The sequence below is a fragment of the Muscardinus avellanarius genome (genome assembly GCF_963383645.1).
Source record: "Muscardinus avellanarius genome assembly, chromosome: 11".
Lineage (NCBI taxonomy): Eukaryota > Metazoa > Chordata > Mammalia > Rodentia > Gliridae > Muscardinus > Muscardinus avellanarius.
The window spans coordinates 101,465,837-101,481,341 of NC_137797.1; the positions used below are offsets into that span (position 1 = coordinate 101,465,837).

General features: G+C 42.9%; 1 protein-coding gene across 1 annotated transcript in view; it reads right to left on the reverse strand.

Annotated features, from left to right (window-relative positions):
* The window catches only part of LOC308269643 (pregnancy zone protein-like), a gene marked incomplete at both ends in the record, with an annotated part of 40,256 nt that overhangs the window by 15,956 nt on the left and 8,795 nt on the right, over nt 1-15,505 (reverse strand). The window contains 13 exons of the mRNA XM_080705008.1: nt 266-387; nt 959-1,085; nt 2,626-2,854; nt 3,614-3,755; nt 6,834-6,927; nt 7,628-7,792; nt 9,472-9,621; nt 9,959-10,101; nt 11,745-11,808; nt 12,072-12,299; nt 13,866-14,027; nt 15,026-15,135; nt 15,254-15,368. Of these exons, the coding sequence (XP_080561134.1) occupies nt 266-387; nt 959-1,085; nt 2,626-2,854; nt 3,614-3,755; nt 6,834-6,927; nt 7,628-7,792; nt 9,472-9,621; nt 9,959-10,101; nt 11,745-11,808; nt 12,072-12,299; nt 13,866-14,027; nt 15,026-15,135; nt 15,254-15,368 (1,851 nt within the window). The remainder of the gene's footprint in view (nt 1-265; nt 388-958; nt 1,086-2,625; nt 2,855-3,613; nt 3,756-6,833; nt 6,928-7,627; nt 7,793-9,471; nt 9,622-9,958; nt 10,102-11,744; nt 11,809-12,071; nt 12,300-13,865; nt 14,028-15,025; nt 15,136-15,253; nt 15,369-15,505) is intronic.

A 15,505-nucleotide genomic window follows, 5' to 3' on the forward strand; every position in this document is an offset into this window, starting at 1 on the left:
GGGAAATATGTGCATCACCAGAGGGAGGTGAAGGCCAAAAGGTGCAGTAGCTCTCAAGTAATTTATGGAAAAAAAAACCCACTGACAGTAGCTGGCAAGGTCCCCACATCACGTTCAGGATGGGAAATCCCATCCGTCTGATAGGATGGACTGGGTGAGCACGAGTTGTCCTTTGTTAAAAAAAAAAAAAATGGCTACATCGTTGTCCTCTCTTCAAGTTGTTAGGGAATCAGAAAAATATGTCCCGTGGACCAGATGCACTTGCCTCCACCAACAGGGTTTTGATGACTGTGTCTCTCCTCCCGACCTCAGGGACCACAGTGACCTCGTTGCCACACAGCTCTTGACTCTGCACTGCCTCTGCACTCACGGAGACATTCACATCTCCTGAAACAAAGATCATGGAAAAAGATGAGTATCCATTGGGTAGGGAACCCCGAGGGGCTGCACTTTGTCCATACAATTGGCCAGAATAGTAAATAAAGGTAGCTGGGCACTCCTGGTACTTGGGAGGCTGAGATAGGAGGATCAAAAGTTCCAGGCCACCTTATCAATTTAGCAAGCTCTTCAGCCACTTAGTGAGATCCTATTTCAAAATAATGAAAAAGAATAATATAGAGGTGGACATGTAGCTCAGAGGTAGAACATTGGGTTTAATCCCTAGCAACACACACACACACACACACACACACACACACACACACACACACAGAGAGAGAGCTAAAAAAATAAACAAGGCTAATGTATACTGAATAAAAAATGCAGAAGGGCAGGGATTGTGGGGACCAGGTCAGGTGAGAATTATAGGAGGCAGTCATCATGGATAAAAAGAAAAAAGAAAAGAAATTAAATTTGTATGGCCAAATCCATGAGAAGAAAAAAAAGAATATGGTACCAGGGGCCTGTGGTTACCCACTGTTCTTGGTAACTGGAGGACCTTTGGGGGCTGCTCACTCACCTAGGGTTTTCGGAGTCACCATCCAGGACAAGGTTCGCCGCTCATTCCCGCAGAGGCAGTGGGCTTCGTCTCCCTTTCTATCCGGGGAAGCTAGGAGTGCTGGAGAGGCCGCCAGCTGCACACTGACCTATACCGCAGGCGAGGGAAAAGGACAGAACTGACGGGGATGTGGAGACACCATGAGCGCTGTGTGTGGAGTCAGAGTCGCGTGTGGTGCTGCAGGAAGCTGGTGTCTGTAAAAAAGTGCGGGGCATACTCTCATCTATGCTTTAAGAACCACGGAAACGACGACGACACAGATGGAGACCGCTTGCCGATTAGGGCAGAGTGGAGAAGTCCACAGCTGCAGCTCGTGCAGGAGGGGAGCAGCAGCAGGTATTAATTCTTAAGTGCTTTTATTGGTGCAGTGTGACTAGCCATCGTAATGATACCAACAAAGCCGGGCATGGTGGCGCACGCTTGTAATCCCCGCGCTTGGGAGGCGGAGACAGGAGGATCGCGCAGGTTCCAAGCCAGCCTCGATGGTGCAAGGGACCCTGTTTCAAAAATATAAAATAGGTCTGGGAGTGTAGCCCGGAGATAGAAGGGCTTCCAGGAACCCCAGTACCACCAAAAAAAACCAAAACAAAACAAAACCCCCCCCAAAATAAAGTGATACAACATACATTTGCACACCACTTGGTGAACAGTAGCAATTATATATTCTATATTGCCCTTGGGAAAACAACGCACTGGTTCTTCTGCTCTGTAGACTTTCTCCCTGACCCAGCCCTTTCTCCCTCTCTTCCTCCCTCCCTTCCTTTCCTTCCTGTAACAAGGTGTGGAGCACTATGACTCATATAAAAAAAGGTTCCTGATCTTGAGGATACTGTGTTCCAAAGGAAATACTCATACCCAAGTGATGCTTGCGGAATTGAGGCTGAGTTTGGGGCCAATGTTAAGAATCTTCCTGGCACAAAACCTAACTTGTGGCAAAGGAAACTTTAGAAAAAAAAATGCAGTTTAAAGCAGGTGTGGTGGCGAACGCTTGTAATCCCAGTTGGGAGGCTGACACCAGAGGATCATGGTTCATGAGGCCCTCTGCAACCCAGGGAGACACTGTTTCAAAATAAAGAATAAAACATAGGGCTGTAGCTTGGAGGTAGGATGCCCCTGGGTTCCATCCCCAGTACCACACACACACACACACACACACACACACACACACACACACACAGCAGCAGCAGCTTAAATACCTGCAGTCCAATTTGTCTTTGTATTTTCTCAACAATCACATTTTACCTTGCCTCAGGGTATTTCTGTGTAATGTTTACGCATAATTCCCTGAATTATCTCTTTTTTAAATGTTTATATGCTTTTATTGGTGCGTTATAGTCTTACATCATAATGTAAATCATGTTGACAGTGACATCTGAGTTGTCTTTTTTGTGTGTGTGTGGTACTGGGGGTGGAACCCAGGGGCTTTTCTACCTCTGGGCTACACTCCCAGACCTATTTTATATTTGGAAACAGGGTCTCACTAAGTTGCTGAGGCTGGCTTCGAACCTGTGGTCCTCCTGTCGGGGGATCCACCACGCCTGGCTGACATCTGAGTTAAGTGTTGAAAACGTAGAGCAAAGAAATCATTTGCTCTGTCTACCCTTCCAATTCACCCTCGCCATCCTCACCCGGATGCACTGGGGAAGGTAGCTCAGCACGGTGGCCTTGAGCGTAAAGGCCTCTCCACGGACCACAGAGTAGGGCATTGTGAGCTCCACGAAGAAGGGCTGGAAGGCTCGGAGGGAGACGACGGGAGAGAGGCCCAGGCCCGAGTCGCTGGACAGGCAGAGGGCCCCCGCCTTCCACTCGGTGATGGTGTCAGGCACTGTTCTTCCTACTTCGGCCACACCTGAGGAGCTGGGAGGACGGTGGCGGGAACAGAAAGGAAGCGGATGATACGTCTTTTAAACACAAAGCTATAGTAAGAGCTGGGTCCCCACAAGGGCACCTGGTGCGTGTCTGTGTCTATACGAGATAATACACTGGAGACCGAGTTGGGAAAATGCAAGGCAAGAAATGGTGCCTCTTCCCTTTATCACACTATGGTCATATCACACACCACTGGACTTTCAGTCAGGATCTTTGAGTGTGATTCGGTTTGGTCCTTAAGCATCATCACTATTGTACCATCCCATAAGTTAGCTTATTTAAGAACCAGGACTCAGCTGGGCATGGTGGCGCACGCCTGTAATCCCAACATCCGGGAGGCTGAGGCAGGAGAATTGTGGTTCGAGGACAGCCTCAGCTACTTAGTGAGGACAGCCTCTGCAACTCAGTGAGACCTTGCTGCAAAAATCAAGAATGAAAATATAGGGCTGGGGGTGTAGCTCGAAGGTAGAATGCCCCTGGGTTTCATCCCCAGTACCACAGAAAAAACTCCCACAAAAAACCACGGTTGCTTTTTGTCTGTCTCAAGAATAATGATCTTCAAATTGTTCAGCTCTTGGGACAATTATTCTAATAAAACATCTTAACTTGGGTCTATCCTGAAAAGAGAAGGGGCTAAGATAGTTATTTTGAACTTGCCAGGAAGATTGTTCTAGCATTCAGAATGCTCCAAGGACCCACATTCTCTCTCCCAAGGGCACGTGGAGAAGTGTGTGTGACGATACTTACTTCACCACCACCAACTCCCAGATCCAGGTCTCGGGGAAGTAGGCCCTCACTGTTTCAGAGGTCGGCTCTGGACTCTGCACATTACTGAAGGGCATTGTACCGTGCATGGCTCCTTGAGAAACAGGTCCCTGGGGTATTCCTCCTGGGAGTAACGTAAGAGAGAAGGACAGGTAGAGACGACCAATGCATTAATTTCACCCTGCACGGGTGAGAATTAGGAGCGGACGCGTTCAGCTCTCCTTGTTTCCCGGGTATTGTAAAACTTTGGAAATAATTTATTGATTTCTCTTTCTTTGAGCGGAGTGTTGTATTTGCCAAGGCTGCACATCCCATGTGTCCTGCACAGAGTGTAATTTTATGTAAATGGAACGGAAATAACAAGGTAAGTCAGAGATGATTCTGTGGGTTTGATGGGGGAAGGGCTGGTTTTCAAGAAGGGGGGCGTGGCTTCAGCCTTAGACTGTGCAGCAATTGTCAAATGCTGTGGAGGAAGTGTGGTTATAGGAAATGGTTTGAATTACCAATGGGAGGAACAGAATTCAGTGATCCAAACTCCGGGTGCTGTATTACAGCTTGAAAATGCTCCAGATAAGAAGACTAGAAGCCGGGCATGGTGGTGCACGCTTGTAATCCCAGCATTCGGGAGGCTGAGACAGGAGGATCACGGTTTGAGGACAGCCTCAGCTACTTAGGCCCTTTGCATCTCAGTGACACTCTGTTTCAAAATGAAGACTAAAAATATAGGGCTGGGGGTATAGCTTGGAGGTAGAATGCCCCTGGGTTCCATCCCCAGTACCACAAAAAAAAAGAAGAAGGAGAAGAAGAAGAGGAGGAAGAGGAGGAGGAGGAGAGGAGGAAGAGGAGGAGGAGGAGGAGGAGGAGGAGGAGGAGGAGGAGGAGGAGAAGAAGAAGAAGAAGAAGAAGAAGAAGAAGAAGAAGAAGAAGAAGACGACTAGAGCATTAGGTTTTATTCTATTTATTTTATGGAAAAGAGCTATGAAGATCTCAAGAGGCCAAAGACAGATGTTCCCAATTGGGATACCCTTATGGTTCAAAGAACTCTCTTATGAAAATGGGAGACCAGAAAGCCACGGAAAGGCTCTCTGGTCCCTGTTGTGCCTAAAATCATGCTAATAAATTAAATTTGAGTCAGGATTACTATCCAGGCATCTGACCTGCTATTTCAAAAATACCTCGTGAAAGAACACTTAGAAGAAAAACTGTATTTTTAGTAATTTTCCCTCAATAGTTTTCAACTGGAAAAGAATTCTCAGTAGTGATTTTTTTAATGAATACCATATAGCTTCCTCTGTGTCTTTGCAAGCTGTGGGTCTTCCCATATCTGGTGTTGCTTTTTTATGATTTTTATAAATTTTCCCTGTTTTTATTCTTATTTTTAACACACATCTAACTAGATAATGCATCTCAATGAACTATTTTCTATTTCCTACCCTCGATATCCCAGGCCCTCAATTCCTCCAGCCATTGCAGCCAATAAACCACAGCCTCATGTGTGATTTTAACTCTACTTACTGGAGGGTGGATATATCTTTTCTATTTTTATTATCAATCTGATCTCTATCCTTCCTGTCTCTATAAAGACGTTCTGTTTTTTTCTCATACCACGGTTAATAAACTCTACTCGTAAGGACTTTGAGTTTAACCACCTCCAGAGACAAATTCTATCATCTTATCTTTTTTTTTATTGCTTCTTTTCCCCATTTGACATGAAAATATGTTGTTTTCTGGACTGACTGACCCACTGTATTCCTTCTTTTAACTACTGATTACAAAATCATTCCAACTGAATGTTCTGTTCCTGACTTAAAATGAACAGCTCAATCCAGCTTTCTAATACTTCTTTGGAACTTTTATACCTTCAAGCAATAAAAAAAAATCACAAAGACCTAAAGCTTTATTTTTCTTCTAGGTTTGGTATCTAGTGTGCTCCTCTGGAGAAATACCATAACACAACCACGCTTCATCTGAAGAGTTCCTCCTTTCACTTGGCGTGAAAGTCACGTCCTGCAAGCCCCACCCACATCCTTCTAAATTTCCTTTCCAGCTGCTCACACCTAGTTCTCTCTGTTCTAACCATAGTGACTTTTTTATTTTGAAACGGGGTCTCACAAAGTTGCCAAGGTGGGTCTTGAACCCACTTGTCTCCTGTTTCAGCCTCCCAAGTACTGGGATTGCAGGCGTGGGCCACCACCCCGGGCTTCCTTCAAATTTAAGGATTTGAACCTTAGGGGAGAGTCAGTGCTCACCCACTTCAGACAGGGATCTCTGATTCCCAATCTGAGCTCAAAGCATAAAGATATTTATGAGCAGATAGATACCAGGGATATTTTGGAGAAAAGCTTAGTTCAAATCATGCGACGAGGGAGGAGAAAGAGTCAGAAAAGGGGATTCAAGTGTACACACCTGGCAATGGGGCAGAGGTTTCAGTAGGAAGTTGGAGGGTTTAACAAAGGGCTGCTTTATTTGACTGGTGGTTTTTGTGGTATTTCTATCATGTTTGCACCTGTTTTTTTTGGCCAGTGAAGTCTTTGTCCTTGTTCCTTTCATTTTCTTTTTAAGATGGAACATTTCTATAAATGTCTTTTCTGATTTCATAATGAGACTTCCTCTCTCTGCTATACATGTATTCCTTCTCTTATAGTACACTGGTATCTTTGGTCTCATCTGATTTTGTGCCCTGAAGTATCTGATTCATCAAAAAAAAAAAACAAAAACAAAAACTAAAACAAAATATAAAAAACAAAAACAACCCCCCCAAAGCCATCTGATCAGTTTTAGCTTTACTATTTACCAGCCAAGTAACTTCAGCAAAAAACACTCATCTGAATCTTGATCTGGCTAATTATATGCATTAGAGATAGGGCTACATTATCAGTCCCATCTTACCATTTTTGCTGCATATGCCAGGAAATTAAAAGCAACCTGCAGGTAGGGTGGTGCACACTTGGAATCCCAGTACTTGAGAGGCTGAGATAGGAGGATCACAGTTTTCCGCCAGCCTCAGCTACTTAGTGAGGCTTTCTGCAACATAGGGAGACCTTGTTTCAAATTTAAGAACAAAATGTAGGACTGGGGGTGTAGCTTGGAGGTAGAATGCCTCTGGGTTCCATCCCCAGCACTGTAAAACAAACAAACAAACAAACAAACAAACAAACAAACAAACAAACATAAAAGCAACCTGCTGCTCCAATTCCGTAACCGAATGGCTGTACTGCTACAGGTGGCTGGAAGATTTGTGAACATAATGGTGGCCTTCGAATTTTCAAGTTGGTGAACGCCTTTAGTCCCATTCCCTGGGGGAGGGGGGAAACAATTGCTTAGTCAACTTGTAAACTTGAGTAGAATATATAAAACATATTATCTCTAGCAATTTCTTTATGAAATGCCAGTGGTCTTATACTAATTCCATGGTGATACACACAACTCAGGAAACAGAGAGTAGAAATATTATTATACCCTATTAATCGTTAACATTTTATTCTTTATTTAGCCAGCATAAAACCCTAAACATGATTTTTAAAAATCAGATGAATAAGCCGGGCATGGTGGTGCACGCTTGTAATCCCAGTACTTGGGAGGCTGAGACAGGAGGATCACAGGTTCACGGCTAGCTTCAGCTACTTAGGTGAAACCCTCTGCAATTTAGTGAGACTCTGTTTTAAAATAAATATTAAAAATAGGGCTGGAGGTGTACCTCGGAGGTAGAATGCCCCTGGGTTCAATCCCAGTACTGCAAAAAAAAAAAAAAAAAGAAAAAGAAAAAAAAGAAAAAGAAAAAAAATGAATAGGCAAAGTACAGTTTTATCCCTAGCTCTGACTTGCAGAAATCTTGTGTGATCTTGACAGAGGCTTTAACTTTTTTATTGGTTTGATTTTTCTCAGCTGCAAAGGGAAGCAGTAACACTAGACGATTACTAAAATTATTCACAAGTACACGGTTTTACGATTCAAAAGAGTCCAACACAGTACATTTAATAGTAATAAGAATTTTACCTTGAGGATACCATAGATGTCGTCTTCATCTTGATTTGATAAGGGGGCATAGATAGCTCCGTTATGAACGAGGTAAGGATTCGCACAGCTTGCTTGCTCTTCCTTCTGCTCGCCCAGCTTGTCGGGGAAGTCGGTGAGATCCTTCACAGGTAGCAGATTGTACACCTGTACGGTAGGAGGATCAAAGGCAGAACTCTTACCTGCTTTTCTTTTGAAATTTTCGGTGAACTGATAGAAAGAGGGTAATTATCATTAACCATCTCTTGAGTCCGTTCACATAGCTGGTTTCTTAGAAGTTGAAAATCCTGTTGATATTTTTCTTTTTATTTTGCGGTACTGGGGATGGAACCCAGGGGCATTCTACCTCCAAGCTACACGCTAAGCGCTGTTTTTTATTTTTTTTTTTGAAACAGGGTCTCACTGAGTTGCAAAGACCCTAAGTCATAGCTGAGGCTGTCCGATAACCCGGATCCTTCTGTCTCAGTCTCCCAAATCCTGGTATTACAAGCGTGCACCACCACGCCCAGCTCTTGTTGATTTTTTAGCAGTGTTTTTGTTTTGAAGATGCAACACGTACTTGGAAAAGTGCTTCCAAGGATGAATAAAATCTTCATTTATGAAGGATTCACAAAAACCTTAGCATGGAGTTTGGAGGGGAAACGAAACCCTGGAAGAAGATTTAACTTCCCTTTGTGTTTGATGATGTCAATGCCCCAAGGAATTTAGGTATAAATTATTTCTGCTCCTTATTAAACTTCCATGTCTACTAAGCTTTGTTCTTGAAGAACCACTTAGGCACATAAAGGAGCATATATCATCTATATAGATGGATCAATATTTATCCAATTGCAAATGCAGGCTACTTTTTTTTTGTGGTACTGAGGATTGAACTCAAGGGCATTCTCCCTGTGAGAGCGACACCCCCAGCCCTTTATTGTACTTATGTATGTACGTATGTATGTATGTATGTAAGTATGTACTTATGTATGTATTTTGAAGCAGGGTCTGGCTAAGTTGCTGAGGGCACAAAATACATTTTAATGCTACTTTATCTTCCAACACTGAAAAGTAAGAATACTTCCTTGTAGAAAGACAAGTTGAGCCATGTGCGGTGACCCAAGCCTGGTAATTCCAGTATGTGGGAGGCTGAGACAGGAGGAGCATAGGTTCGAGGCCAACCTTGGCAAGTTAGTTCAGCTGTTTCAGACAAAAAATAGAAAGGGTATGGTGGTGGATACTTGTAATTCTAGCATTCAGGAGGCTGAGACAGGAGGATCACAGTTCATGGCCAGCCTCAGCTATTTAGTGAGGCCCTTTGCATCTCAGTGAGACCCTGTTTCAAAATAAAGAATAAAAAATAGGACTAGGGGTGTAGCTTGGAGGTAGAATGCCCCTGGGTTCCATTCCCAGTACCGTAAAAAATAAAATGTAGACAGGGCTAGTGGTGTATCTTCCAGGTCGAGCATCCCTGGATTCAATCCCCAGTACCCCTCCCTTCAACAAAACAAAAACTAAAACAGAAATAGGAGTTGTCTTAAGGAATGAATCAGAACTTGCAGGTAGTGTTCAAGAATCACATCTCAGGCATGCTATTTATTTCTGGGTAATCTTGCACAACTCTCTCAATTATCCCAAACCTTATCTTTGGCATCTTCAGATGGGGCTATTAGTGACCGTGATGTTGGTATGAATGAGAAAACCTCTGGGAGACAGGTTGCAAAACCATCAGGGAGTAGACAAATGGTAAGCATCACTACGGTCATATTTTACTGTCAATAGAGGCCCCTCTCTGCTCTGTGCCCTGCACACGATCCTTCCTGACCCCAAGGCAGCCAAGTGCTCACCGAGGATGCGGAGAGCTCGGCCTCGGGCTTCAGGAGCAGCACGCTCTGGTCCACGGCTCTCAGGGCGCAGAGGGAGTGCGGGGAAGCCGTGACTCGCAGCTGGGTGTGGGAGGCTGGGAGGCTCTGTGCGGGGCTGAAGCTCAAGCCCACCTGTAAGAATGGGGGGCCAGAGTCAGAATAACAAACTTCTGGGTTCAATCACGAATTCACCTGCATTTCCTAAGTCATACTCGCATTTGGCTTTATGTGACTCCATTGGGAGAATCAATCAGGCACATCTTCACTGTTGATTGAAAAGGTTTCTTCTTTTTTTTTGCGTGTGTGTTGTTCTGGGGATGGAACCCAGGGACACTCTACCTCCAAGGTACACTTGCCCTGCCATTAACTGGTTGGGAACTATCAGGCAACTCGGTATGCTCCTTGGGACCCAGTTTTTTTCTTGGGGGTAAATTTTGTGTTCTTATAATTTTACGTGAAATCTCTTTACCTTGTTGGCGAAACAATTTTCAACCTCAAAATTCTCGGCATCTCCAATGACTTCTCCATCCGGTAAAATGGCGAAGATGAACAGGCGCGCCACGGGGGCGACGTCTGACTCCACAGGGAAGGTCAAGGAGAAGGTGCTGCTCGCTGGGTGAGGAGAGGAGAGATGCTGGGTCAGGACGCCCTGCTCCGCCTTCCCCGGCTGGGAACTGCACGCTCAGTGGCTCAGTCTCCTAAAGCGTCATTCTAGATTTTTGGAGAAACAAAGAGCCTAACCCCAACCCCTAACCCTTCATGACTTCAGCTGTAGATTCAATTGACAAAGTTCCCTATATTCAGACCTTTCCTCCCACTTAATTGCTTCCTACATCAACTCAAATATCAACAGCAGATTGCTCTGTACGTATGCATTGATGATAATTATTTTATCTAGACTTCAGGCTAGAGGTGATTTTCCATTTAAATAGGGCACTAAATTTGTAAGATATAATCATAGAGGTTTTATTTTCCAATATAAAATTTTTTTTTTTTTGCGGTACTAGGGATAGAACCCAGGGACATTCTACCGCTAAGCTACCGTCCCAATCCTATTTTTTTATCTTTTATTTTGAAATAGTATCTCACTTGCTGGGTGTGGTGGTGCACGCTTGTAATCCCCGTGCTTGGGAGGCTGAAACGGGACGATTGCACAGGTTTGAAGCCAGCCTCAGCTACTTAGTGAGGCTCTCAGCAACTTAGTGAGACCCTGTTTCCAAATACAATATAAAATAGGTCCTGGAGTGCAGCCTGGATGTAGAAAAGCCCCTGGGTTCCACCCACAGCAACACACACACACACACACACACACACACACACACACACACAAATAGTATCTCACTAAGATACAGAGAGCCTCACTAAGTGGCTGAGGCTGAGTAGGAGCCTGTGATCCTTCTGTCTCAGCTTCCCAAATACTACACCCTTAGCCCATTTTTATTTATAATTAATTAATTAATTAATTAATTTATTTTTGCAGGTCTGGGGATGGAACCCGGGGCAATCGACCTCTGAGCTCTACCCTACTTTTTATTCTTTATTTTGAAACAGGTTTACTTAGCCTCCCTAAGTAGCTGAGGCTGTCTATGTACTGTGATCCTCCACTCTCAGCCTCCCAAATGCTGGGATTATAAGTGTGCACCACCACACCCGTCTATTTTTTTTAATTTTTGAAACAGAATCTCTCCAAGTTGCTGAGAGTCTCACTAAATTGCCGAGACTGACTGTCCTTGAACCTGTGATCCTCCTGTCGCAGCCTTTTAATTTCTGGCACTACAGGCATGTACCACCATGCCTGGCTTCTCTTATAAAATATTAAGATGATCAATATATATTTATTGTTAGACAAAAAATGAAAGGAAGCTAGATTATAAAATGGTTTCACATTAAGGTCAAATAGAAGAGAAAAACCAAAGTGAAAACACAGTACTTCAGAAAATAATGTCTCTCTCGAGAGCCTAGTAAGTCGTAGGCCATCACATTTATATATTGATTATTGTTCCATTAAAAAATGCAACCCCAAGTTTGTGTGCATGTATGCCACTATCAGTGTGAATTGCATTATGACATGAGACAATAATGCACAAATAAAAGTATAAAAATGCAAAAGAATTGTAAGGAAGATATTTTCCTTGCTGTCTTCCTTCTTACAGTGAAGGGATAAGAAGAATAACGTTCCCGTCCGTGAGCTGTCACCAAGGGGTGAGGTAGATGTGTTAGAAAAAGAGGTGTGGACACGGCCTGAGGATACTCACTGTCTCCTGACTCCACAGGCAGAGTCTGGGTTCCCGACCTGACGATGCCTCCTTTAGCCATGATCTGAAATGAAAAACCAACAGAAAAGGAACTTGCCTTGAGTCTGACATAGTTCTCAATATCCCGTCCCTTGCTTGGTCGTGACCACGTCCATTTGTTGACTCTGTGCTGGGAGAGACACCTGAGAAAAAGCCGAAGAACCAAGGGCGCATGGCTGGTTAAAGCAAAATGGCAATGTACAATTAATTTCTTTTGACATTCTTGGTCCCACTGACTACTTTTGTCTAACAAGAAGCCCCCAATACATCCCATGGTCTTATCCTTACCAGGTAAAATAAAATGAGCTCTTTTAGACTTCCCCTGGCCTTTGCACCCAGGGTATAGTGTGCTTTGAGAGCTTTTGTTTGGCCACATGGCAGGGGACCATCCACTGGCTCCAGGTAAAGGTAATTCCCTTGTAAAGAGAAAACTTGAGTCGCGGTGTGATGTGCTGGCTGGTATTCTTCCTGTAGCCATCCCAGTGTAAAACACGTTTGAGGATGAATCTGCCTGGCCTGATATGACAGAAAAACAAAGAAACAATCTTTTCTCGAAATTCTTTACCTTAAGTTTCTCACCAAAATTCACAGCTGAAATTTTGTCTTCTATTCTACCCAATGAATATCTCTCATCTCCACTGGCCACCAAATACCCGAGTTGCCAGCCTTCCTCTGTTGCAGATGTTAAAAGGAAATAACCTGCAAATGCTCCTCCTTAGCCTAGATTCTGCTTCCTCATCACCGCTTCGACCTTTCTCTCCTGCCCCACAGAGCCAGAGGGGGCGTGATGCTCAGGTGGGAACAACACATGATCCAGACGGGCAGAACGATGCATGATCTAGACAATCCATGATCCAGACAACACATGATCCAGACGGGCAGAACGATGCAGGATCTAGACAATGCATGATCCAGACAACACATGATCCAGACGGGCAGAACGATGCATGATCTAGACAATGCATGATCCAGACAGGCAGAACAATGAACGATACAGAAAATACATGATCCAGACAAGCAGAAAAATGTATGATCTAGACAACACATGATCCAGACAAGCAGAACACACATGATCTAGACAATGCATGATCCAGACAGGCAGAACAATGCACAATACAGATAATACACAATCCAGACAGGCAGAATAATACATGATCCAGACAATACATGATCCAGACAAGCAGAAAAACGTATGATCTAGACAATGCATGATCCACACAGGCAGAAAAGGAAATCTTGAGGCAACTGAAGGTCCTCATATTCATCACATATAAAGATCATATAAATTACATGTTAAGATGATCTTGCTGATCTCAAGATTATTAACAATCCTCAGAGACTTTACATTCATGCTTCTTTTCATTGCTATCATTTCCAGCTTTTAAGATATATGTAGTTTCTGGAACTTAAACCTTATAGAAATTGTTTACCAACAATTTTTCCTATAGTCACTCATCTATAGCTATTTTCCCTGTATGATCTATAGCTCTTTTTTGGTATGCTTATTGTTTTCTACATTTATTTAGGCATATTTTGTGGATTTATTTATTTGTTCTTGTAATAAGACTCCTATTTTGACAAAAATGATTATACTTAAGTACACTATTCTAATAGTGTTAAATTTATGAATATGGCAACATTTCAACTGCAGGGACACTGCTTATTCGTTTTTTCACTTTTTCAGTCGTATCCATCACATCCAAAATATTTATCATTAATACATACATTAAAATTTAATTAACATTGATCATAGAGAAAGAGAAATACTTTATATACTATTTATCTAAGCTAGAATCAATAAATTTTAGTCCTTTACCATTTTTTTGTTTTAGATAACACACAAGCAAACTTTTTTTTTTTTTGGTGGTACTGGGGTTCCTGGAAGCCCTTCTACCTCCGGGCTACACCCCCTGCCCTATTTTTTATTCTTTATTTTGAAACAGGGTCTCACTGAGTTGCAGAGGGCCTCGCTAAATAGCTGAGGCCGTCCATGAACCACGATCCTCCTGTCTCAGCCTCCCGAATGCTGGGATTACAAGCGTGCGCCACATGCCCGGCTAGGATTTTCTTTATCATACTTACCATAAGAACAAGTTTAGTAGACATGATATTGGTAGTATTGATTGTAAACGGTAAAAGCCCTTGTTCATTGGTGGTTCCATTGAAAGAATATCCACCCTCAAGTGAAGAGATTAAAACGCTTTCATTGGGAATGGGAACATCATTTCCATCCACTAGAAGCACCTGGAGAGGAAAAAGTATTTGAGGACTTCTGTGGATAACACTCAAAGAGAAGGGAACCTGTGACCTGATGCTTCTGTTGCCATTATGGAAAAACTAAAACCCCCTTAGTTTTACTTCTTCTATCTGCTCCTCATGCCTTTCCATGACTTCTTTATTTTTGAAACTCTGTAGTATTTCTGTGAAGTCTAGGGGGAGGGGTTAATAGCTATGATATATCACTTAGTTTGCATCTAAGAGTCAAAATAGGAATTCTTCTACACTGTTGTTGGGATTGCAAATTTTAATACAGCCGCTATGGAGATCAGGGTAGAGATCTCTTAGAAAATTGGGAATGGATCCACCATATGATCCAGTTATATTGCTCCTGGGTATCTTTCCAAAGGAGTTGACATCAGAATATTATAGTAATATACGCATATCCATGTTTATAGCAGCACAATTCACAATAACCAAATTATGGAACCAACCTAGGTGCCCACCAACAGATGAATGGATTACAAAACTATGGAAGAAACACCCAATGGAAATATACTCGTCAATAAAGAAGAACAAAACAATGTCATTTTCAGGAAAATAGATGGACCTGGAGAACATCATGCTAGGTGAGGTTGGCCAGTCACTGAAAGTGAAGGGTCGTATGTTTTCTCTTATATGTGCAAGCTAAGGACTAACTAGAATTTAAACCATTAACCCACTTAATTCTAAGTAGAACAACAACAAAAAAAGAATAATCTGGCATTCGTCCATTTGGAGTTACTTGTGAGAAAATCGAAAGTTTTGATGCTAGCTGGTTACTGATGGAAATATCACTTATTTATTATGAAATGAGTGAGTCACTATATTATATTAATTATTTACAAAGGAAAGTATCTGGTTCTTGGTTTCATGATTTTAGCCAACTTAATGGATAACCAAACCAGGAATGGACCACATCCCTGAGTCCTGGACTTAGGTCCAACTGGGAATTTTGCCTACCTGTGAATCATAGTATACACTACCTGTCCAACAAAAGGGATTCCTCGTCTAAAGTGTGAGTCCACTTTCACAAACTTGACTTTGCTCGCAAGGTTTGTGATTGTACTGGTCCCATTTCCAGTAAGTACTACATCTGCAGCCAAAAAAAAAAAAAAAAAGTAAATCTCCCCTACAACCTTTCTTACGCTTTTGTTGTTATGAGCAATAAATCTCTGCTTGTTTTTCGACCTTCCATATTCCATTAGCCTCACCCGTTCCCTCCTCTTTGATCTCGGCTTTCACTTGGAGGGTCATTTCCAAGCCCGAATTTCTTATCTGGAACCAGCTTGTTTTTACTTGTTGGGAGATGCAGCCATCGCTGTTGAGCTGAGGGTACAGAAGACAGTAAATGCCATACTGATTAAGATCCAGAGCCACTAAGTCTATTCTTTTTTTCTGATGCCAAAGCAACTTTTTCGGGTTAGCCTTCAAGAATCTTGGGTTCCCTTCTGCTCTGTCATTCT